Below are 24918 nucleotides of genomic sequence, written 5' to 3'. Positions count from 1 at the left end.
GTAGGCTTTGGTGTTTAAAAATTCTCAGTGAGCTAATATCCCCTCTACTATTACACCACAACCACCACCAGCCTGAACTGTAAATACAAGGTAGGATGGAACCATGTTTATTGTTTATGCCAAAAGTCGCAGGAGAAACTCATCAGACCAGACAAAGTTTTTAAAATCTTCTGTTATCCAGTTTTGGTGAGCCTGTTTCAACCTGTAGACTCAGTTTCCTGTTCTTAGCTGAAAAGACCTGGCACCTAGTGTGGTCTTCTGCTGCTGTAGCCCATCTGTTGATGCTGTTTTGCATACCTTTGGTGCAATGAGTTATTTGAGTTACCATTACCTCTCACAACAACAAGCCGTTTTCTCTTTCTCTGACCATTCTCTGTTAAGCTTGGAGATGGTTATGTGGGAAAATCCCAGCAGTTTCTGGAATACTCAGTTGGTGGCTGTCTGGTACCAACAACCGTGGTACATTCAAAGTCACCTTTCTTCCTCATTCTGATACTCGGTTTGAACTTCAGCAGGTTATCTTGCATGTTTATGTGTCTAAATCCACTGAACTGCTGCAGTGTGGTTGGCTAATTAGATAATTGTGTTAAGAAATTTAGCAGGTGAACAGCTGTGCCTGCCAAGAAGCCCAGTGAATGCACATATCACAACTGTGCACTTATAATACATCCTACTGTGTGTCAGCCCAATTCCATATCTACAAATTAGAGAATATGAAAACATGTTGCTGCTTTAGAAATATTAGATACTGTTTTGATGTATGCGTTTTATGTGTCATTGTATGTCTAACAGCTCTCATACCAGTGTTTACTTACTATTTGACCATTTTCCTTCATAAGAAAAATGAGACAGCTACTCCTTTTATGAATGGAAGGAATAATACATAAAAATATTAACATTTACTATCAGATTCAATGGGAACGTGCTGAAACATACATCTGCTTTTATTTAAAAAAACATAAAATCACAGTTAGTGGAATAAATGTACATATAATGCAACTTTGTAATATATTGTACAATTAATTTTGTTTAGTTAGTTACTGTTCTTACTGTCTTGGAGCAACTGTGACCATGGAGATGCAGAGTAACAGACGTCATCGTTTATTAATGGTCAAAGTAGCTTCACTATTTTTTTCTTTCTTATAGGTGACCCATATACAACACATTTAACTTTCATATGCATAACAAAGCAAACTCAAATTCACTTGTCTTTTCATAATTCACAGTGCTTTGAACACAAAAAAAATTCCCTTGTTCCTTTGTCACCTGTAAGGCTTTCACAAGTCCATCTGGATTTTTAACCAAGCTCAAAGTCACGACTGGTCACGTGCTTTTTGCTTGACTCATGTTACAAATATAAGACGGGTAAGTGCTGCTCAGCAGGTTTGTCCACCAGGTTGAGAATGCTGCTTTACTTCACCGTGTTGTTCACTCCAGTCTGTCAGACTGACTTTAATATGTCCCAAAAAACCTGTCACATGAAAATCTACCGTAACAGTCATGACCATTCAGCCAGCTTTACATCAATCAACAAGACAGTCACGAGTCTAGTAACAGCAGTACAAACCGAATACTGTAAATTCACAAATTAAAGAACGAACAGTGTCTGAGATAAAGCGGTACAATAGGAGCCCGGGTCAAAGTTGGCGTGAATGTAAGGCTGATACCTGATACATGAATATACGTTCAATCTAAAGTCATTAAAATGTATAGCGGTATTTCCACAGAACTGATTAACTACTTTGTTATACACAGTTTCTATTTCTAAAGGAATGCTTTCACTTTTTCAAAAAAATTAACCTAATTTTCTTTTAAGCTGAGCACTAAAAGACCCCTCTTGTTTTTATCACAGTTACTTCAACACAGAAAAGAGTATGATAGTTGTTTAGTCCCAAATGCGCTCAGTAAGGTAAAGTCAGTACTTTCTGCACAAATGTCTCTTAATGCAGTGAAATGCACATTTGACTGAATTAACAGCTAACAGCACCATGACAAGCTAATAGAGGTGAGAAAGCATGGGGCATAATAATGCAAATTGAAAATTTTCAGCATTTTGTAATCCGATGACGTTTTCTACGTCATCATGACATAAGCTTATGCCTTGTATAACACAGTCAATCTAGTACAAAGTCCATAAAAAATATGCTGCAATGACTTCTTTTTACTCCTTTGAATGTTCCACTCAGGAAGGGATGATCATTAATAAAGGCAGGTTATTAAATGACAAGGGAGAAAGCATCCAGGTTCCATGTGGTATCAAAACAGTACATAGTGGATCAGCTTGAGACTCAGCAGTCATTGGCCATTCACCACATTTTTTGTATTGAGAGGCTCACTGTCAGCGGTCCTGAGATCCTTCAGCTGGACGGACTATGGAGACAAAAGCAGGCACAATACTGGATTAGAGATGCAGTAAATGCAGCAATGGAAAACATAAACATATATATCTGGATCTGGGTAAGTATTATTACAATTTTCAGACTTATTCAAAAGTACAAGCTGATATTTGCAATTCAGAGACAGGAAGGCATTTAGTTGTGTTGACACATTCACATGCGCTAAAAAAAGTGCTCAGAAGTTTAGTGTTTCTAGGAAATGCCATTATTTTGAAAGATCTCAACACATATCTGGGCAGGAATGCAGAGGCATATTTTCAGAACCAATCTGTATTCCAGTGAAGGATTGCGTTACTCAATAATATTTCTACTTAATTTTAGCTTGTTTAAAGTGTAACTGATCATTAGACTAACCCTCAAATAAGCCACTTCAACTTCTTCTTACTCAATGAAATAGAGATATAACACTTGTTATGAGCTAGCTCTAACCAGACTAGAAATACAAGTGGAGGGTAAGGGTTCACGGGTAACCAAGAGGACAACATCAATATCTCCACTTTGAAGAAACATGCCTCACAAGTTCAGATGAAATGGTACCTGCATAAAAAATGGCTGAGTGTCAATGGTAAACATGTGTTTCTTGGATTCTGGCCTTCGAAGCCGAGTTGGCAGAAAAGCCATATCAATTAAAAGGAACTGCCTGAGACACACAAATGTACACAAACAATGTGCAGATGAAGACTGTAAAAATGGCTTGTTTCAGGGCTGTTGTGAGTGTTTTATATATGTTGAGAAAAGAAAAAAAAAAGGAAAAGAAAATCGACCCATTTTTCTTTGCTAATCCAATTCATGGCTGCAAGTGCCATGGGAGGTAGACCCTGGATAGGTTGCAGGACCAATACAGAAAGACAGATAACCATTCATGTTCACATTTACACCTGCAGCCAATTTAGAATAGCCAATTGTCCTTGCATGCATGTTTTTGCACTGTGGGAGGAAGCTGGAGTATGTGGAGAGCAACCACGTAGGCACAGTGAGAACATGCACGGATTTAACACCCAGGACCGTCTAGTGCTAACCAGCCAATGCAACCTGTAAGCTGCGGACAATAACCTAAAATACAGCTGTAATCTATGCAAAAACTTTGCACCTAATTGGATCAATAAAATGGGTTAGGTGACCCCCCCCCCCCCCCCCCACCACCCCTTCAAGTGTTAGTGTTTTACTGTTCCTATTAAAACTTTGCACAAATGCTGTATGAGAAAAAAGGATAGTGGTTTACCTTGGTATCATTCTGTCTACCCTGCAGCACTTGTGCAGCTCTGGCAACATTTGCTTTCTGAAAGCAGAGCACCTTCTGGAAGCTCTCTTTGAAGTTTTTGGAGAGGAAAGCATAAAGAAACGGGTTGGCACAGGAGTTGACGTAGGTGAGGATGACCACGGAAAAGTAGATGTCCATACTGTGTTCAGGGATGATATGAATCAGGTTGACAATGTTGGTGGTGTAAAAGGGAAGCCAACAAAGTACAAAGACCAGCACGATGATGACCACCATGCGTGTCACCTTGCGCTCGGATTTACGCCGCCTAGTCAGGCCTGCACGTTCACGTGCTGACCTCACCTGAAAAGGAAAATTAAAAGAAAGTTTTAATGAGAGCGTGAGAGCAGAATCTCAGCGGAATAACAAGAAAATGTATTAGCTAAGTCACAGGGTGGTTTTATTTGTCACTTTACCTTAATGACAATGAAAAGGTAGCAGAGGCAGACAACAATCAGAGGACCAAAGAAGCTCAGGATAGAGGTGTAGAGGATGAAGACAGCAGACCACACATCATGTGGCTCAGGCCAGCTCATGTTGCAGGTCTTAAAGTCCTCCTGTACACTTGAGAAGATGATGACTGGCAGAACAATCAGGAATGACACAACCCAGACTATGCAACTAGTTATCTTCGCCAACCTTGGTTTCCGCCATTTAACACTGCGAACAGGATAAACCACGAAAAGGAAGCGATCGATGCTCATCAGTGTCAGGGAAAAGGTGGATGCAAACTGGCTCATAGCATCAGCAGTCATGCTGATCTTGCAGACAGCTTCTCCAAATGGCCAATAGGAAAGCACGCTATTGGTCCCTATGAAGGGAATCCCCAGAATGTAGAGTTCATCCGCCACAGCTAAGTTCAGGACGTAAATGTTGGTTGCTGTGTTCATTTTTGCATAGCGGGCCATCACGTAGATGGCCAGTGTGTTACCCAGAAAACCCACGATGAAGACGATGGTGTGGATGATGACGATGACCTTGTTGAACGGTAGCAGCATGGTGGTGTTTGAGAAACTGTCAGCAGTAAAGTTATAAGTGGAAGAGATGCTGACATTCTCAAATATCCCACTGTAGTCCTCCATCTTGAAGGAGGTAGAGCTGATGTCCACTGGGGTTATGCCAGAAAAAGTCTCAAAAGAGAAAAAGACAGAGTTGTACAATTATTATACCACAAACCTAAATCACCCCTTAAATGTTTTCACTGCTGCGGATGCATTTGCAGTGCTGTTAACAATCTGTGTGCTTTCTATGAGGATGTTATCTGGATAGAGAGTTCAGAAGTCTGCATACATGACAGTCACTCTCTAGCTGTAAATGTACCAGAATATTATTAATGCTACTTGCACACTGGTGCACACTGACACGGTAGAGAGTAAAGTTCTGTTTGTGCACCTCTGCTGCTGCAGTGCATATATGAAAGCAGCTATAGTTTATTATATTGTGGAGGATTTACTATTCTGTAAGTTTCTGCTTTAGGAACTCTGTGTTTTGCTGCCCTTTGGATCACAGAGAATCAGCAACATATGGGGAGAGAACCAGTTTCCTCATATTTACCAGGAGAAACTCTCCAGTGAATACTCTGAGTTAAAGAGAGAGTAAAGAAAATGCCTCCCAAGGCTCTTGAGTTCACTTCTTCTCACATATGCTCACTGCTGCAATCAAAACAGTTGCCACTTCACCAGAACAGGCAGCAGTGATCATCATTTTATGTGTTTGTGGCCAGCACAAGCGTTATGTATTTTATTACATTCGCTTTTTATATTAAGAAAAGGGACATGATAATCTATATTGCATTTTCACAGATCTGGGAGGATTCTTCCCTTTGGTTTAATCCCCCCCGAAACTTTAAGTGAGATTTTTTAATGTATATTTGTTTGAGGCGCTAAACTAAACCAAAACGATGTAATTCAAACAAGAGATATTTTCAAAAGCTGGTACAGATGCAAAGCTCAAAGCAAAACTGCAGACTAACTTCAGCTAAACCAATTCATCAGACATAAAGAGAGTAAGAAGTGGCAAAAACAATCAACTTTCTTCTCGGAATTACAGCTTCTACTTTTATTTTTTTTTAATGTTGTTGTTGCTGTTAAAAAACAACCAAAAACCTTCAAACTGGTATTCTGTTTCATGTTGGCATCTCAAAGTTGTCCCCCAGGCGCCATAAACGTGTCACACGATGTAAAACAACAAAGAATAATGATGGCAACGACCAAAGCAGCCAGCATTCTAATAGTTAATAATCCGCGCACTTATAGTAACTGCTCCTACGGTAGCTCACTTAAATAATCTTATAACTGCCTGTTGTCGGGCGTTCCAAGCTGAAGCTGTGAAAATTTGTTGCACAAATAAATAGTGTGACGTAAATATTAACCGAAACACGCTGAAAAACACAGGAGTGAGGCGCAGCCCGCAGTATGATGTTGAGAAAACAAAATATGTCCAGCCCCTGACGCCTTCAGGCGGCTTCAAGCTTGACATTTTTGTTTTCCACCATAGTCCCCAGTTAAGAGAGACAGTTTAACCGTTCATATTCATATTCAATAAACGAAATCAACTAAACTACTACTTTCATAAATAAAATTTTAAGGCTTCTTGAACATTTTTCTAAGCATGACAACGTGTTTTTGCCCTCTTTTGGTAAATATTAGTTAAACTGTTAAAATACCTCTTCGAATATTCTTTAAACTCAGTCTAAGTTAACATGTAATTCATGTCCAAGCATTTGCTTCCACCAACCTGTGCGCTCCCGTGCGCCTCTCCACGACCCAGCGCGTCTTAGGCACTCATGCGCTTTTGGAAGCGCCAACTTTTTCCTCTCCGTTCACAATTTCTTTTAAACAGGAAGCATCTCACTCGACTTCTCATTTTGTGGCATCTTCCCGAAGTCTCCGTGGTCCAGTCTCCATAATCAGCCACGCCAAGACTGCTGTTATCTTCGCCTCCCCACGATTTTCCTCACGCTTCTTCTAGAGAAGAAAACCCAGTGTGCGGAGAGATGCTCTCCTGCAATGATGTGAAGGTCTTGTAGTATCCACGACGCACTGTGAGTGTTAATGTGTGGGAAACTTCGTCCCGCCTTTGGATGAGGAAGCCCCACCCATGAGGTCAGTTGTTGGTATAAAAGCATGCATTACAGCCCTCCTTTCCTTTAATTTTTTACTGCACCGGCGATTTTTATTGCTGCCCTTTAGGTTAATGATAACATGACACTTTTACCATTATTATGAAAATAGTGGAGGGAGATGGAGCAGTGCCAAGCTCCAGCCAGAGGAATAAATTACCTTGATGGTGGCCTTGGGCACCTGAGATATTAGAGCAAAAGGAAAAGGGAAGGAAAGTGGAAGGGAGGGTGAGGGTGCACTTTTGAGGAAGACATTTGATGTTAATTGTGTGGGAAAGCTGCCTAATTTCAAGCAATTAGTTTCATGTTGTTGTCATCCAGGTCAGTGCAACGTTAACACACACACACACACACACACACACACACGCACGCACGCACGCACGCACGCACGCACGCACGCACGCACGCACGCACACATGCAGGCAGAGTGTGCGGGCAGAGGCACACTCACACAATGCCCCGCTCATGTCATTAGTGTCATGTCTGTATCAGGCTAAAACACCACAGAGGGACATCAGTGACTTCTCACAGTTTGAAAGGTCCAGTTCACTGGTTCAAACCAGATCAACTGTTTATAAGTAAACACTGCCGGACAGGTGTGCACAGAGGCTTGCCCTGAAGGGACAGGTGGTGTGTAGGGGCATTTAGGATACCAGGATAATGATAAGGCTCATTTATACTAAGCTCTCACCAATGCAGGCTCATGGGTTCAAATTTTATACAGCCAACGTTTTTGTTTTTCTTTAGTTTTTCCAGAACTAAAGAGCTTCACAAATGCTTTTCACTTTATAGAAGACTAAACAAATGAAAAGTTGCTAAACTGGTCTGTAACTATTAACAGCAGGACTTTTAAAGAGGAGCTCTAATACAGTTTAGATGTCTAAACTGTGGCTCCAGCCAAAATCTGGTGCAGTGAAGGTTAGAATAAAGTCAGCATACCAGACATTTCTAAACTTCTCCTCAGAGACTGCATTAGCTGCTAGAAGAAAACACCTGGATCTTTCATCCAGCTGCATTGTTCTTACTGAGGGATGCAGATTTATTCAGTCCTTTTTGTTGAAGAAACGCTTTGGGAAATCATTCCTTCTGTTCTTTATAAAACTGTGTAATAACTCTTCTTTCTGTGACAGGTGAACACGTAAGATTACACACACATATTTCTGCATTATATGCAGACCAAATTTAATGCAAACCAAATAAACACACTATCATTTGAATTATGGCAAACTGTTGTCATGTATTGAAACAAACTAACCAACTTAACCCAGTTTACTATATGTTAAACTTTGACTCTCTCCTTCAAGGTCAATAGATTTGAAGGTCAAAATTATTATGATGTTATACAGAGCTGTTATAAACTGTGTTTCTTACTGCCATATTTTGTATTGACAACATATAAGCATGTAGAGAATGATATATAGAGATTCTAAATATCACATTATAGGAGACATGATGTCACGTTTGACCTCTGACCTTCCAACATCTGTCATGCTATTCTTATATTACACTACAAACTTCTTAGTGTATGTTTAAAGAGCACAAAGAAAACAAAATGAACATCTACACAACACAGTACTACTGCTCAAAGAGTGAGCTGCCTTGGCAGTGGTTTGCACTCTCATAGTGCTTCTTTTTTTAATTTAATTTAATTAAATTTTGTTTTTTTGTATTATACGTGTCATACCAGCGTTTACTCATGAAAGCATCTTTTTTTCCCTTCATTAAACGATGGATGATCTATGAATTAGCCTGCATGAGAAACATGAGAAAGCATTTTCTTTCATGAGTAAATTCACGGTCCAATAGCGGCTTCATGTAGAAAATATAAAAATGTTGAAATGCAGTTGGAAGTGAAGCGTAACGGTTTCCTTTCTTCTTGATCTCTGCCTTTCTTTTTCTCATATGAGTCACTGTGGCTTACAGCGGTTTTCATGCCCCCCTGCCTTTCTATATCAAGCCTTCTCTCTGTGGGCACTGAGATAATATCAGAGCGGTGTCTGTCACTGACTTTGTCTGGCCGACGGCAAAAAGCTGGCAGAGATCGATGAGAGAACTATCTCTAGGTAAATGGAGCGATACTTATGTGCTTGGAACTGAAGGAGCTCTTGACCCAGCTAAATCAATTCTGAACCTCTGGTTATAAAGAGGAGACAGAGGGGATGTGTGAAAGAAAGAGGAAGACAGAAGAGAGAGATTAATCAGATGATGTCCAAAGTGGGGATTATGTGTCTATGTTTTGACAGATCTGTGTTTAACTCCCTCAAATATCACCTTGGTAGAGCTAAAAACAGCTAGAATTCACAGAATCTGAAGTGAGCTAGCTATTTGGAGTGACCTTCTTGACATACAGCACCCAGGGGTAAGAGGTTTTTTTTATTATCTTGTGGTCTGATTACATCACAGTGCAGTCATGTCATAAGCTTTTATGCGAGTTTAATTAAATTGTATTATAGAAACTGGCCTGTGCCTAGTGGTAGGAGACATGACAATCTTTTGATCCAACAAACTATAGCCTGCTCATTTATTTACTTTCTGCTTCAACTTAAAAGTGATTTAAGAGTGATCACCAGACCACCTGTGTGCATTTACTTTTGTTACAACGAAGGCAAATAATGAGGCTGTTTGCCTCTACACGGTCTTCAAATGGAGCCGATGACTGGGGTGACCTTAACGTGCACGGTGTTAGCATGTGGGGACAAGCAGCTCTAGCATGTAGATATTCTGACGTCGTGCTAAAAGCCAACAAGGTTTACCTGGATTCAAGCAATCCCTTTGTCAAATGTGTGCCAAGATGAGAGTTTTAACAAACATTTTATAATTTGACACGTTCCCTGCTAGTTTAAAACCACCAGCAAGGCTAAAGTATCTAGCTAAGGTGAAAAGCTGCAGTATTTGCAGTTATTACGGCACTTCCTGATTTTACCAGATTTAGTGTAATTCAGTGAAATGCCGAAGCTGGTTGTTATTCAAATATATATATATATATATATATATATATATATATATATATATATATATATATATACAAAAAATATCTGAAAGGAGAAGTATTACACAACAGAGGAACAATTTAATTCAATTATTGTCTTTTATAAGACAATGCTTAATGGCTAAGGGTGTTTGTGGAGTAACAGCTTCCCCTAGTGGGATTTCAATATTTTTCTAATAACCATGCACACTTTTTTTTTAAGCCCATCAGATATCAGTCATTCATAAAGGCCTTTTCTTTTAAGAAAATACTTCAACATATCTATGCAGAGATGGGTTCATCCACTCATCCAATTTATTAACAACTTTTCTACTGCAGGGTCATGGGTTCAAAGTGATTAAAAATTTCAGATAAAGCTAGTTTAGTTAAATTATTATTTTTTTTGACAAAACTGATGCATTTTTATGTTATACAATCCAAAGTACACCATCGAGGATTTATTAGATGTTTTTGTCTGCATTTGCATGTCACACCATTGACAAAAAACAAGTTCATAAATCATTTGACATAAAGACAGAGTTAAGTTAAAGTAACTTTACCTCGAACTTAACTCAAGTTATGGCCTATTCAGTTTTATTTATACAGCGCCAAATCACAACAGCAGTCGCCTCAAGATGCTTTATATTGTAAGGTAGACCCTACAATAATACATACAGAGAAAAACCCAACAATCATATAGAATAGAATAGAATTCAACTTTATTGTCATTGCACATGTCACAAGTACAAGGCAACGAAATGTAGTTTGCATCCATCCAGAAAGTGCTTTAGCAATAATATTGATATATTACAAAATGGGTTTGTTATAGGTATGAGGGTACAAAATATGGGTCTGTTATAGGTATGTTACAATGTACACGATATGAAGGTATGTTATGAATATGCTATAACTATAAGTATGTACAGGCTGTAGTGAGTGTACAAGCTATGTACAGGATATGAAGAGGATTTAAATATGAAACTATAGAGAAATATGAACTATACAAGTTATAACAGTTGTAGAACTATAATTATTGTATTGTATAGAATGATTGTCTATACAGCATTTACAGTAGTGCAGTTTAGATCAGTGAGATATGTGGATAATTTCTACAGTCGTTATATAAAGTGGTAGTGGTTGTGAGTGGTGGTTCAGTCCATGTTATTATTGTGTGTATGAGGGTACAACTGGCCATTTGTTTGTTTTTGTCCAAATGTGTGTGTGTTCAGTTATTGGTGGTTGTGGGTGTGTGTATGTTCAGTCCATGAGTTTAATGTGGGTCCGATGTCAGGAAGCAGAGTGACCTCCTATGAGCAAGGACTTTGGTGAAAGTAAGAAGGAAAAACTCCCTTTTAACAGGAAGATACCTGCAGCAGAACCAGGCTCAGGGAGGGGCGGCCATCTCCCACAACCGGTTGGGGTGAGGGGAGGAAGACAGGATAACATTGTCTTTGTCCACGGTGCAGTGGGTTAGTAATAAAGTAGTTTTATATATGATATGAGCCAGAGCTGAAGTTTTGGGGAAGTTTGAATATTTTATGATCAAAGATAAGACCTGTTTTACTACTACTACTACCAGTTTAAGCACTAAAATTTACTACTGGTTTCACTTATTAAAATAAACATCTTCCATGAAGTGGACAGTGTAGTGATATTTATTAAATTCTGTAGCTCATAACATCACCTTCTTCCACTGCTTGTCAACCACTCAGGCGTCAAACCCTATATTTTTTCGAGCCTTTACAAATCACATAGTTTGAGAGGATCTGAACACAGGTCCATGTTCCCTTTCTCATTATGCTAATAATAGCAGTGCTTAATATTCCTTCTAACAAAAGCCCCTTTATACTTTACCCTGAAGGGCAAATTAGAGGAGTTAATTAGGAAAGACTGAAAGGCTAGATTGTATTATCAAAATAAGCCAGTTTGACAATGATAATTATAACTTGTCAGGACACTAGTTTTGGATGCAACAACCAATTCCTAAAACGAGACATGTCACTAAGCATTTAGGCATCGTTTGGCTTTTATTGGAGAGACAGTGTCAGCCTGCATTCATCTTCCCCCCTGGAGAATTGAAGGATCTACACAAAAAGGAAGCAGCTCAGAATAACCTCTGCAGAGAGGTGTGTATGTAAGAGAGAAATGTTAAATGAATGAATAAGCCATGGCTAAACTGAACTGACTCAAGTTGTTTAACAAAATACATGAGTCTGTGTTCCCCGACATTTTAAAGACCTGCACAGAAGTGTCTCCAAATCTGCTTTAAAAAGAAGTAAATGACTTGCATTTGGTTTCTCTTTTATATAGAGATTATTTTTTTACACTTTAGTTGTGGTATTTGATTTACAGTCACATGTCTTTAATTTGATGTACACATTAAACTGTTGTTTATCAAAAATATCTAATCAGCCAATCACATGGCAGCAAATCAGTACATTTAGAAATACAGATGTGGTCAAGAAAGCCTACTGGGTTTCAAACTGAGCATCAGAATTGGGAAGAAAGGTGATTTAAGTGACTTTGAGTTTGATGTGCTGGGACTTTCTACACAACCATCTCTTGAGTTTGCTGAGAAGTCTGAAAAAGAGGAAATATCCAGTGAGCTGCATTTCACTGCGCAAAAAGGCCAAGTTGATGCCAGAGGTCAAAGCAGAATGGCTAAACTGCTCTGAGCTCATAGGAAGGCAACAATAAGTTAAATATCTAGTTGTATGCAGACGAGCAACTGTGAAGCATATAGGCTACAGCAGCAGAAGACCACACAAGGTGCCACACCTCGAAGGTAAGGGGTTTCATGTTGGTACAACCAACATGAGCCATCCCATGTTGCACCTATAATTCAGGTTGTTGTTGGTGGTGTAGTAGTGTAGGGGATATTAGCACACTCTGGGCCATTTAGTACCAGTTGCAGATTGTTTAAATGCCACAACTTACCTGAGTATTATTGCCGATCATGTTGATCAGCATTCCAAGCCTTTGTGGGATGTGGTGGAACAGGTGATTTTTATTATGTATGTGCAGCTGACAAATCTGCAGCAACTGTGTGATCCTATCATGCCAGTATGGCAGCTTGTTGAATCTATGACATGTGTTGTAAAGAAAAAAGGAGGACTAACCAGGTACAAGCTGAAAGTACAACTAATAAAGTAGCAGGTGGGTGTAGTTATTATTCTCCTGTTTCAGTCTTACTAAAGCTCTATGTTTTTGTGATTTCAAAAAGTGCCACAGAAATAGTATTTCTTTTATATTTGGTGATAATTATTAAGAAGGAGGTATACAATAATGTCTGAATTTAACTGGATAAATGAAGCAGCTTTGAAAGCAAGTTAAAGGGGACAATTGAGGTTGTGCCCATGGAAAGGTTTTGCTTTTCAGTGTTTGATGAATGTACTGCAGGTTGGTATGAAAGGAAAGGAGCACGTGTCCCCTCTAACAAAACCCTTTAAAAAGCAGAGTCAGTTGACGTTAAGATGAGTAATTCCCAACAATAAAATTCAGTCATACTATCCACGTTATCATTAGCAAACTTTCAGGCTGACTTTCTGCTTTGACTCTGGGGTGGTCTGCACTTTCATCCCTTTCCTCTCCAGGACAGGAAGCCTCTCATCTGCTGCTCTGATGGTCTTTCCTTTCTCTTTCCTGTCAGATGCACCTACCTCTGGCACTTCTTACCTCTTTTTCAAGGACCTCTTTTGAAACACAGATCACCGTGTTTTTTTCACATCTAGTTGGGAACATAATTCAATAAATCACATAACAATTCTGTCTAGAAAGTTCAGCATGGGGACAAATGAATTTCTGTGCTATTGTCTGAAGAACACTGTGACGGCCGCATAGCAGCGATTGATCTGAATATTGCTTGGTGATGATGTGACGAAGAATATGTCTCACGCGAACACATACACACACACGGGTTTACACAAATCTGCCACAATCAAATCTACCAGCTGGGCCATGTTACTTGCACACGAATAACTGGGTTAGCATAATTTTATTGCTGACATACTGACATAGAGTGGGCCTGGATTTTTTGCTTAAAATTAATGTACGGCCTAAACCCTGTGCGTAGATTAGTTTTCTCTGTGGCTGTACCAGTGCCTGTATTTATCACATACCATTTGGTATGTGATGTGTGGTTCAGATTGTTCTGCCTTGTTAGTCCCAGAATGAAATATTCTTGCAATAGCATGCCCTACGAGATTAGCTGGACATACAGATCACCAGTTGCATTAAACATGCATGCTGTCTTAACTCACACTGCTGACTTTCAGCCTTCTTTCACAGCCAGAATCCCTGATTTTGAACAGTCACATGCACGCTCACGGACAATCAGTCGACCTCTACCTCAAGCTGAATATACTCATCAAGCCTCCAGATGTTTTTTTTCAGTCTGACTTTTCCTCCTCAGTGCTGATACAAAGAGAACATTTCTTGTGTTGTGTAGTTGGATTTTGTGGTAAAATGTCTGCATTTTGAATCTGCAGCTGCAGTCTCTTTGGACACATGAGACAAAAAAAATGAAGAAAGAAAAAAAAAAAACCTGCATGAAGATACAGCAACTGCTTTTTTTAAGCATCAAATATGTGCCTTGAGTAGTCTTCAGTTCAATATTTTGGCCATAAATTTAAATGTCATTTAATTCAGCTTCCATTCAGTTCACTTCAGGTTGAATTTATTCATTTAGTTCTAATTCACAAAACACTGACTTTATAACGTGAGGTAAAGATCTTACAATATTAGGTCAAGGTGAAGTTTATTAGGAGAACTCAAATCCCTTAGGAGCTGCATTTGGTGAAACTAGAGAAGAAGAAGAACTCAGCAAGGGACTGCCAGCAGAACCAGATACAGGGTCTGCTGTGATTGGTTACACGGTAAGGAAAAGATTAGCTGAAGAACAGCATAGAGACCAGGAACAAGAAACACACTGTAGGTGGTGGTGACAAATGTATTCATCAACAGCCAAAACTCCTTAGTAACAACTTAATAAAGCTGACAAATACAGCAATAAAAATGTTGCAAGAACTGTGTAGAATATTTATTATACCTTTGTAAACACGTGGGATTTAAAGTGTTATTAAGCAGGGATGTATCCAGAAGGGGGGCATGGGATGGCACCAATCTGTCCTGAAAAATGATTAGCCCTCCCAGGCCCCGACTCCTCCCCGACTGTGTGGTTGCTTTAGGCTGTTGTGAGTTGAGGGGCAAAATGATTGCCGAAATCTCAGTCAGGGAAAATCCTCCAGTGATTTCTTTGGTTACAAGCTATACTGCACTGACAGTTTGAATGGAAGCGACAGACCTGTGTACAAACACTGCCCAGTTACTCTCTGAGGAGGAGAGAAACTACAAAAAAGTTAACTTGAAACTGGAAAAGTTGCACATTTTGAAACATGTTGCATAAACTACAGGCAAGAATGGCAGTCTACTAACAACCACACCAATCTCTCTGAGGTTTTTGGTGCACCACCTTCTTTGCAACTGATTTGATCCAGAAACCTCCACAAACCACATCCAACCAATCGGGGGTAAATGCACTTGGTTCCCTAGCAACAGGCAAATGGAGCACAAACCTACCTCAATAGCTCCAACATTAAAGAGATGTAAACACACCAAAAATCAATAATTATGATTCAATAATTTAATATATATGATTCTGAGTGAGTATTTTTTACGTGTTCACTGTGCACTTTGCGCACTATAAGGCTTCTTATTAATACTGTTTGTTCCATTTTTCACAATAATAATCCAGCTTAAGATTGTGTTAAATTCTTTTGCATTATGTTTTCCGTGATAGTTTTGTGCTTTAATAATTAAATCTCCTTGAACAGTTGCTTTATGTTATCATCAATTCTTTGTTCTCTTCCGTATTACTTTAGTATTCCAACTAAAAGTTAGAACTAGTTAATGATTACCACTCACTCTGCTGGCATTTAATGAGCAAACACACAGGGAGAATGCGTTGGTTGATTCAACTACACTAAACACAGCACCTCTGTATTTACTATTCAAAGCATCTATGTACAGTCACAAAATACATTTTACTGCAACTCCTTTTAATAAGGAAGGCACTTTTTGGATGTGTTGTACAGTGTACTTTTTCATACCTCTTTTTTCCCCCTGAAGTGGAAGGAACTCGTGAACTGTTGATCGTGAGTTGTCCATTGTGTAATCTAAATCAAAGCACACCTTACAGAATCCAATTTACTGTCACGTCTGGCATATGTAGACTATTTACTTAAATGTGGTCTTTCCTTCTGACATACTGACATGAGAAGAAAAGCTAAATTTCCATGCTTCACTTACTCTATTTGACCCAAGCTCACTCACACAGATTGGTGTACCGGGCAGCACAATAGCTTTGGGATTACATGTAAGATCTGGATGAAGCTGTTTTAAAAGAATTAACTGATGTCCTACTTTTTGCTTCCTAGCTTTCCAGGCCTGCCCAGCACATCTCTAAAGAAGAAAGAAAGGGGGAAAAAAAGAAAGAAAACACCTTCCAACAAATCCAACTTCATTTTCTTTTTTGGCTTTCCCACGTATCCCACCAAGGTCTGGAAATTTCTTGCCGTCTCTCTGCTGTCTCTGCTTCATCTCCGCCTTTAAAAAAAAAAAAATCTTTCCCTGCATTTCTCTCATTTCTTCCAGCCCCATCTCAGTGACAGGTCTGTTTGCCTTTCAGTGTTTATATTTTCCTGTTTGTGCTGCACACACAGGATTTTGGTTTTATTATATATTTATCTGCAACACTGGCTTGACATTTAGGGAAAAAAAAGTCCTCTTTATTGTATGATTCAGGTGACAAGACCCGAATAGCAGAAAGTCTGGGAACATGGAAACAGTTGTTATTAACTGGATCTAAAAGATGAACATACACGTCAATGTCACACGTTGGTTTGTAGATTACTTTTGTTGAAACTAGGACACGTTCATTTTTAGGTAGTTCAGCAAAAACAAAACAATACTAGACTTTTGCTTTCATTTTTCTATGCAGGATACTTGGTTCTACATGAAGGTAACAATATCGACTTTCACCTTTGAAGGAGATACCATTATCTAAATGTCGATCTGACTGTACTGGCATTTATATTGGCCAGTAAATGAAAATTAAAAAGTAACCAAGGGACTGGAGAAGCACCCATGCAGCACAAGTCTTCATGCCGAGTAGTTTGTCCAGCCAGCAGAGGGCATTCAGTAACTTTCTTGTTGGCAACAGGAAAGTTGCCACAAACACAACATCCAGCCGACTGGCCAGAATGTAAACAAGTATATAAACTACAAACAGCAAATGTGCAGTTATTGGCTGAAATCTGTTTACATTTATATCATCCAGTATTGGATATCAGATTTTTTAAATCAGCAGATATCGGTATCGGCCTAAACAAATAACATATCAGTCAGGCTTTACGCTAACACTCAAGAGTAAAGTGCATCAATAACATTTTGTTCTTGTACAGGCCTTCGTTTTTTTGAAAAATAACCACCCTGTTTATTATACAGTGAAATGTCAATTTCACGTGAACACACCCACCTTTATTTGGCATATAATTTGACTACACGATGCAGCAGAGCTAAAGATGACCTCAACATTATTACCTGTACTGTTCAATCACCTCTGGATCCAAAGTTCCACTCAGATATATATATTTTTTTAGATTTTACGACAGTGATACTACAGATCTAATCATTAACTGAGTATGTTTTGGTACTTTACATTTCTTTCATGCAGTTATTTGAGACAGCACTTTAGACTATAATTGATTATATTGGATTCATTATTTGGTCGGCAATAACAACAGCTGTAAAACACAAGTTTATAAAAAATGTAAACACTTTTATAACCTTGTTATATTAAGAGTGATTCAAACACAGAGCATGTTTTGTTTCATATTAGTCTTCACGATTCATGATGCAGAACACAAGACGTATCGAGTACATAGTGTCCAGGGTGTAAACAATAAAGTTAAAGATTGTCATGAAGGTGACCACCACCAGCTTATCCCAGGGACAGAAGTGACCACAGTTAGGGGGTCTTTGTTTGTTGTTAGAGAAACTGTAGAGTGGCCAGATCACCATAGCTGTCGTGTACATCACTGCTGCCAAAATGTTATAGACAATCACCACCTTGTCGAAGGAGATCGGCAAGTAGGAGGTCAGCTGTGCGAGGGTGAGCAGGATTATGATGATGGAAAAGATAAAACACAAGGAGTACACAGCCACGCACCACTGGAGTCCTGAATTACCAGTGTACTGGCTTCTATCCAGGGACACAAAGATGAGACAGGCAATGAAGGTCTCCAGCATCTTCATTATCCCCGGCAGCGTGGAGAGGAACCCGCTGGTTTCCCCACGAGGATAAAAGCGTGTTAAGACCACCTCACCTGCATATGTGGCGAAACAAACCCAGGAGACCACGGAGGCACCGATGGCACGGTGGCAGGATTTGCAAGTGAAAAAAGTGGGGTAGATGATGGAGACGATCAGGCACATGAGGCTCGCAAGCATTGCGAAGGCAGTAGTGAAGTCATCCCAGGCGAAAGGTACTTTGCTGTTGACGGTGGTGAACTCCAGGATGACAATCAGAAACGTGAAGAAGAAGCAGAAGCACCAAGTGAACATGCACCACGCCCAGTAGGAAGATGAACTAACTCCTGCTGCTCCCGCCAGGCTAAAACACATGCAAGTGAGGATGGCTGCCATTATTCGCATGATCCCCACAGGCTGGGTGAGGGATCGCACATCTACATTCACCATGTCTGGACAGGATGAGGGTCTTTGACCTAAAAAAAAAGAAGTATTCTTTGGTTTTCCAAGTCAGTTTACTGTACTCAGTGTACAGCAAGCCTTTGACTTTGACCAGCTTAAATGATAGCAGCTAAAGATATCCATGAAGGCAAAGACCAGAGCAGGTGCGTTCTTTGAAACAGAAATGCAAGTGGTGGTGCACATTCACTCAGAGCATCCTGGGCTTATCTGAGCTGTTTATGACCCCTGTTTCACTCCATTGATTGGATACTCATGGGCGTTATCATGTTAGTCTCGCAACCCATCTGGACTCTGGTCTTTGGCACAAATCCAGCTCAGTACAGCATAGTGATGGGGTGTAGATCATATCCTAGAAACAAATGCATTTTTTCCTGTAGTTTTGTTGACTTGATTTATTGCTTCTGGGTAGTTAAAAGAGAGCACTTTGGGACATTTTTATGGAATAAAAACAACTAAATTATGTTATTGAGCTTTTAAATTTTAGTGGGTGGCAGTGGTAAAATCCCTGGCTACTATCCTTTGGCAAGGCACTGAAGACACTGACCTGAGTTCCCTCCATGGTGCATCCGTGTGAGTGTTAGCATGAAAGCTACAAAAGGTGCTATAGAATGTAGAGCTTGTACGAATGTGTGTGAAAGGTTAGGATAAATGAGGGTTAGAATAGATAATAAGTACTGTTATATAAGTACTATTCCATTTATATGAGGGGCCGTACAAGCCAAAATTCATTCTTTCACTCTCACACACATATATTTTCACTCTCACACACATATATTCTTCTGTCAGACACACATATTGTCACTCTCACATACATATATTCTTCTTTCACATACATATACTTTCACTCTCACATAGTTTTATTTTAATTTTTATATTTAGATATTTTTATTCTCATGTTTACACATATTTAACACACACATTGCAATATTGTGCTCTCTTATACATGTATTTTAATGTACATATTTACAAATTTTCACTCTAACATACATGCATTTTCATTTATGCATTCCTACATTTTGCCCTCATTTACATGCATTCAATATGCATTTAATCTCACAAATAATATATGTATGTAAGAAGAGAATGCATACATGTCTGAAGAAAATATATGTATGCAAGAGAATAATGTATGTGAATGAAAGAGTATAGTGGAAACGGAAGGAGTTTAATGGAAACGGAAGGCTGGGTGTCTGTACCACTGTGATTGGCTGAGAAGCACGCGCGGGTCACTTTCAAGTGTCTGACAGCATGGAGGGGGGAGAAGAAACTCGAGTTCTTCAGCAAGCTATCGGGGTGCTAAGAAATATTTTATCATCTCCTGAAATGGTCACATCGTTGTCCTCGTCACTTGATCGAGATGGGACGGGCTCAACTGCACCCAGTGTTACCCACAGCACGGTGGAAAGTGAGATGAGGGAAGTTTTTAGACCAGCTAACACCCGGGTAGCTTCAACGAGCCGAGTAGCTACACGGAGTTCGACTGGAGTGGGGAGTCTTTTATAGAGATTGACAGACCACGTGACTTTCGTGAATTGCATGCCGGGTACTAGTGGCAAAACAATCAAAGCAAGCATTTGCAGCACCGTAAAATGTTCATTCTCCGGTTCCAATACCTTCTTGCTTTTTCTTTGCCGCACAAAAAAGGTATGTACAAAACGAAGGAGAACAATGCCAGTCCGTACAAAGACAGACTTGATGAAAAGTCAAAGAAAAGAAAAAATCAAAGGAGTGAAAGGGTTAGACCCTTACATATGGATATTTCTTCCATACTTACGAGCACACAGAGTGGACAAAAGACATTAGCGTGCTGCCCAACTTTCACCATATTTATAATTATACGGTTCATACGGTTATACGGTCACTGCAACAAGCCCAGGTACAGTTTACCGACGGATGGGTACAGGACCTTGAAATGCACCGTGTAGAACGAAAGAGCATCGTACGAACAAAGGTAAGTTTACCAGTCTCACAAATCGTCTTCATAAATACACATTCGTTAACCATTTATTAATAGGACCTTTGAGCTCAATGGTAATTAATCAGTAGTGGAAATAATTTCTGGTACGCATTACAGAAATGTAGCAGTGACAATAATATTGTATGCTGTAATCATACTGGGCAATTAGTGATACAAAAAAACTGTTTTATCCTGTGAATAAAAGTATATGTTTTTGTCAATGTACCATGGTAATAACAGAAGCTTAACGCAATATTCTGTCAGGACTAGGGATGGGTATCGAAAACCGGTTCTTGTTGAGAACCGGTTCCCACTGTTTCAATTCCTTGGAATTGTTTGCCATTTTTGCAAACGATTCCCTTATCGATTCCAGTCGCCCCGAATGACGTCACCGCGTTGCGGAGCGTCATTTACCTGGCAGGAAACATTGCGGCTCAAACGCTAAAAAGTTTGGTCATACTTTACGAGAACGGATGACAACAGGGCAACTTGCAATACTTGCAAAGTAGATATTTCATTTAAGGGAGGAAACACTACGAATATGCAAAAGCATTTGCTCACAAAACACGCGATAACCTTAAATGAATGTCGTCTTTTTAATTCCGCTCCGGACTCGTGAATCTCAACCCAGCAGCAGCGGTAACGTTTGCGCGTCCTCTCCCGTTAATGCGGCAGGTAAATAATCAACTAACAGTGCATATTATGTTAGCGCGATCTGCCTTATTACAAAACCTGCCATTACTGTGCATTTAGGTGACCATGATGAGAGAGACAGACAGAGTCTGGATGGCTCAGATGCTGGCAGTTTTCGCTGCAGTCTACCGGTAGCGTCTCCTTTCAGGCCAGAATGTCACCGAGCAGTGACTAAGTTTGTGGTAAAAGGCATTTGCCACAGCAGATGCCCCCGATTTTCGGTAAGTGAATGTGTTTAATTGTAGGGAGGGAGATTACTGGATATTCTTGTGTAATTGCTACAGAATAATTTATGTTATACTTTGTTATTGCTACAGAAGAATATTTTTTTTATTTTACATTTACAATTTTTTTCCCCGGGGACCCTGTGACACCCCATTGAAGAGCCATAGGCTGTGGATCTCTTAAGATCTCACTGTTGGGTTTGTAAGGCCATGTTACTCCTAAATTTCTATCTTGTTCAAAGAGAAGATATAAAACAAAGTTCTAAGCTAATCGACCTTAGTGTTCTCCTTTTTAAAAAAAAAGCAATCGATAAGAGAATCGATAAAGAATCGAATCGTTAAACAGAATCGAAAATGGAAACGGAATCGTGAAAATCTTATCAATACCCATCCCTAGTCAGGACAATTCACTATTTATGCACAATAAACAAAGGAGCATAGCGCCACAATTTCTGTTCAGCGCCAGACTTGCTTGTAACCTATATCACCAATTATGTTATGAAAAATGACGTATTAACTACAACAGAAGACTTACCTTTGTGGAAATGCTTGGAGCAGACTAACATGTGAGCTGGAGTGTTCTGGGACGTTATATTTGGTCTTCGAATGGCTGCAATCCAGGCCATCCGTCGGCTCTTTGTTACTTCGGAAACATGGCTTGAACAATTTCTCTTCAACGACGTAAAATAACAACCGATCTCTTTACCTGTCGGCTTCCTGTGGCTGTCATGCGACCGGCTATTGCAGTTAATAATACAACAGCTTCTTGCCATTTTTTGTGTTTCTTTTTATCGCTGTGTAACTGATTTCAATTGAAAGTCTGCGTGTGCTAGTACCGCTTGCCACGCGTTCCCAGAATCCTTTGCGTTTTTACCCCTGGATGACGTCACATTTTCAATCTCTATGGCATTATTTTGTGCCACTATTCTGAGCGCACGTAAAAAAAATTTGAGCGCACATAAAAAAAAAGTTTGCAGGTGCAAGTGTTGCATTTTGAGGACAAATTTATTTTGAGCGAAGTAAAGCTGAATTTGAGTGAACAAAATTCATTGCTGCATGCAAAAAATGTATTTCAGTGTTTGCTATTATCCATACACACACACAATGGCAGCCCCTCTCGCTCAGTTTTTGCACTTGCGCTCGCTCGCAATGTGTTGCTCGTGCTCTCAACGTTTCTGCCCGTGCGCGATCAACTCTTTGTGTACGCCGTTATATTTGTGCCACAAAACCAGCCAATCACAGACTTGGATGCAAAAATATCTGATTGGCTGTTCTGGTCTCCAATCAGCTCGAAATGATGAAATGCAATATCCCAGAATCCATTTCGTCCAAAACTCAAACGAGGCAGTGGCCGAGGAACACAGAGTGGTGGAGTTTGAAATATTACTCTTTCTGGGTCACAAAATAAACTTTCCACCGTGCTGTGGGTAACACTGGGTGCAGTTGAGCCCGTCCCATCTCGATCAAGAGACGAGGACAACGATGTGACCGTTTCAAGAGATGATAAAATATTTCTTAACACCGCGATAGCTTGCTGAAGAACTCGAGTTTCTTCTCCCCCCTCCATGCTGTCAGACACTTGAAAGTGACCCGCGCGTGCTTCTCAGCCAATCACAGCGGTACAGACACCCAGCCTTCCGTTTCCATTAAACTCCTTCCGTTTCCACTATACTCTTTCATTCACATACATTATTCTCTTGCATACATATATTTTCTTCAGACATGTATGCATTCTCTTCTTACATACATATATTATTTGTGAGATTAAATGCATATTGAATGCATGTAAATGAGAGCAAAATGTAGGAATGCATAAATGAAAATGCATGTATGTTAGAGTGAAAATTTGTAAATATGTACATTAAAATACATGTATAAGAGAGCACGATATTGCAATGTGTGTGTTAAATATGTGTAAACATGAGAATAAAAATATCTAAATATAAAAATTAAAATAAAACTATGTGAGAGTGAAAGTATATGTATGTGAAAGAAGAATATATGTATGTGAGAGTGAAAATATATGTATGTGAGAGTGAAAGTATATGTATGTGAAAGAAGAATGTATGTGTGTGAGAGTGGAAGAATGAATTTTGGCTTGTATGGCCCCTCATACACATTTACACTTACACATTGGACATCATATGATTCATTTCCTTAAACATTCATGGCATGAATATTTAAAATGTAAGAAAACCTTAAACAAACCACAAAACAAAGAAGCAGAGAAAAGTGTACATTTATAAGAATACATTTAAAAAGAACACACAATCATCATCACTGTACTTTAACACACACATTAATTCTGCAGATGCAGAATGTGGATGTGACCCATGTGGTCTCTTCCTCTCCAGTTCTTCCATTTTGTAGTTTCTTCCTTTTTTTTTTAACAAAAAAAAATATCTCTCATTACTCACAAAACTAATACAATCACTCTTCATAGTTGTTCCCATTTTTGTATGCGGGTTGCTGTACATGATGGGTGAAAGGTTACGCTTCAACCATATATGCTAGCGGTTATCAGTTTTATTACTTATACTCTGATAAGCAAACTGGGCTAACCTTGAGCAACTGGTTTTATGGTTCGTATTGTCCGTTAAAACAAAACTAATCTGGAAAAGTACTTATCCTGTACTTTCCCTTTAAGTAATAGATTTACTAAGGGAAATTTTTATTTTGTGACACTGAGTTAAGGTGTGCTTCATCTTTAAAAACTTTAAAATATTTATAAAAATAATGTTTTATTACTGTTTGGACAAAATCCAAATACAATCAGTTTAAACTGAGCACTTGAAAACATTTGGCATTTTTCACTGTTTACTTAAAGAATAACCAGAACCATTGTAGACTAATCAAACAGCAAAGTGGTTACTGATTATTATTCCAACTGGCTTTAGAGCTTTGGATTGAATAAATAAACCTAAATAAACCTGTTCTGGCAGTAAACGTCCAGTAATTCTTTTCCTGTGTAAACACAAATGAGGAGCAGTTCGACAGCTCAGCTCATCATCAGCAGTTAAGTCATTAGGACAAAACAAAGGAGCTTCTTTCTTTAACAGCTAAAGACTGCCTTTTAAAAAAACTACAACAAGAAAAAACTGTCTTAACTTTGCTCTAATTTGTTCTCTTTCACTTACTCCATGCCCATAATCGAAAAAAGGGAGTGGAGTTGTTAGCTCGAGACCCATAGCTGTGTGTATTGCAGGATATGCACACTTGGACACACCTTTGCAAACATTCTCAAAGGGGAGTTCAGTATTTAACCATGAAACCATGAAAGTGGTATTTATTTAAGATTTACTTATCATACTTTATTACCGAGGTGCTAAAACAACCACATGGGTATGTAGGCTTGTTCAATAACCTTCAGTAACCACAATGACTGGATTTTAGTGTTCTTTATCAGGGTGAGATTTGTAAGAAACTACACTGAATGAGTTTCCTACTCAGTCCTTTTACAGGCTCATAAACCTGAATCAAAAAAACCTGAATCAACCACAGCTACTTTATGGCTTCAAAAAATGCAAAATCA

At 39.2% G+C, this 24918-nt stretch overlaps 2 protein-coding genes across 2 annotated transcripts; both read right to left on the bottom strand.

The window, feature by feature from the left end:
- Window positions 1-970: 970 nt before the first annotated feature.
- LOC134625385 (somatostatin receptor type 5-like) lies at window positions 971-6673 on the bottom strand. The gene is made up of 4 exons (XM_063470605.1): window positions 6391-6673; window positions 4071-4784; window positions 3619-3957; window positions 971-2370 (listed from the first exon to the last, which is right to left on the bottom strand). Exons 2-4 carry the CDS (start codon window positions 4734-4736, stop codon window positions 2296-2298), a joined length of 1080 nt encoding a protein of 359 aa, XP_063326675.1. The 5' UTR covers window positions 4737-4784; window positions 6391-6673; the 3' UTR covers window positions 971-2295.
- On the bottom strand, window positions 6516-18500 carry LOC134626728 (myeloid-associated differentiation marker homolog). Its single transcript, XM_063472666.1, has 4 exons — window positions 17665-18500; window positions 12863-12917; window positions 6936-6956; window positions 6516-6620 (listed from the first exon to the last, which is right to left on the bottom strand). The coding sequence occupies exons 1-4, from the start codon at window positions 18498-18500 to the stop codon at window positions 6516-6518; spliced, it is 1017 nt and encodes a 338-aa protein (XP_063328736.1).
- Between the last annotated feature and the right edge of the window lie 6418 nt (window positions 18501-24918).

Source organism: Pelmatolapia mariae, linkage group LG4 (genome assembly GCF_036321145.2).
Source record: "Pelmatolapia mariae isolate MD_Pm_ZW linkage group LG4, Pm_UMD_F_2, whole genome shotgun sequence".
NCBI lineage: Eukaryota > Metazoa > Chordata > Actinopteri > Cichliformes > Cichlidae > Pelmatolapia > Pelmatolapia mariae.
This window is presented reverse-complemented; position numbering and strand designations above follow the sequence as displayed.

Bases quoted from the DNA above. Each gene is read 5' to 3' on its own strand.
- LOC134625385 (XM_063470605.1), bottom strand. From the start codon at position 4,736: ATGGAGGACTACAGTGGGATATTTGAGAATGTCAGCATCTCTTCCACT. The intron at 3,958-4,070 runs GTAAAGTGACAA...TTTCCTTTTCAG, and splicing joins ACCTTTTCATTGTCATTAAG to GTGAGGTCAGCACGTGAACG. The intron at 2,371-3,618 runs GTAAACCACTAT...TTGTCTCCATAG, and splicing joins GTAGACAGAATGATACCAAG to TCCGTCCAGCTGAAGGATCT.
- LOC134626728 (XM_063472666.1), bottom strand. From the start codon at position 18,500: ATGGTGAATGTAGATGTGCGATCCCTCACCCAGCCTGTGGGGATCATG. The intron at 12,918-17,664 runs GTTCTGCATCAT...CTGAAACAGGAG, and splicing joins ATGTACTCGATACGTCTTGT to AATAATAACTACACCCACCT. The intron at 6,957-12,862 runs GTTAGTCCTCCT...CTAATATCTCAG, and splicing joins GTACTTTCAGCTTGTACCTG to GTGCCCAAGGCCACCATCAA.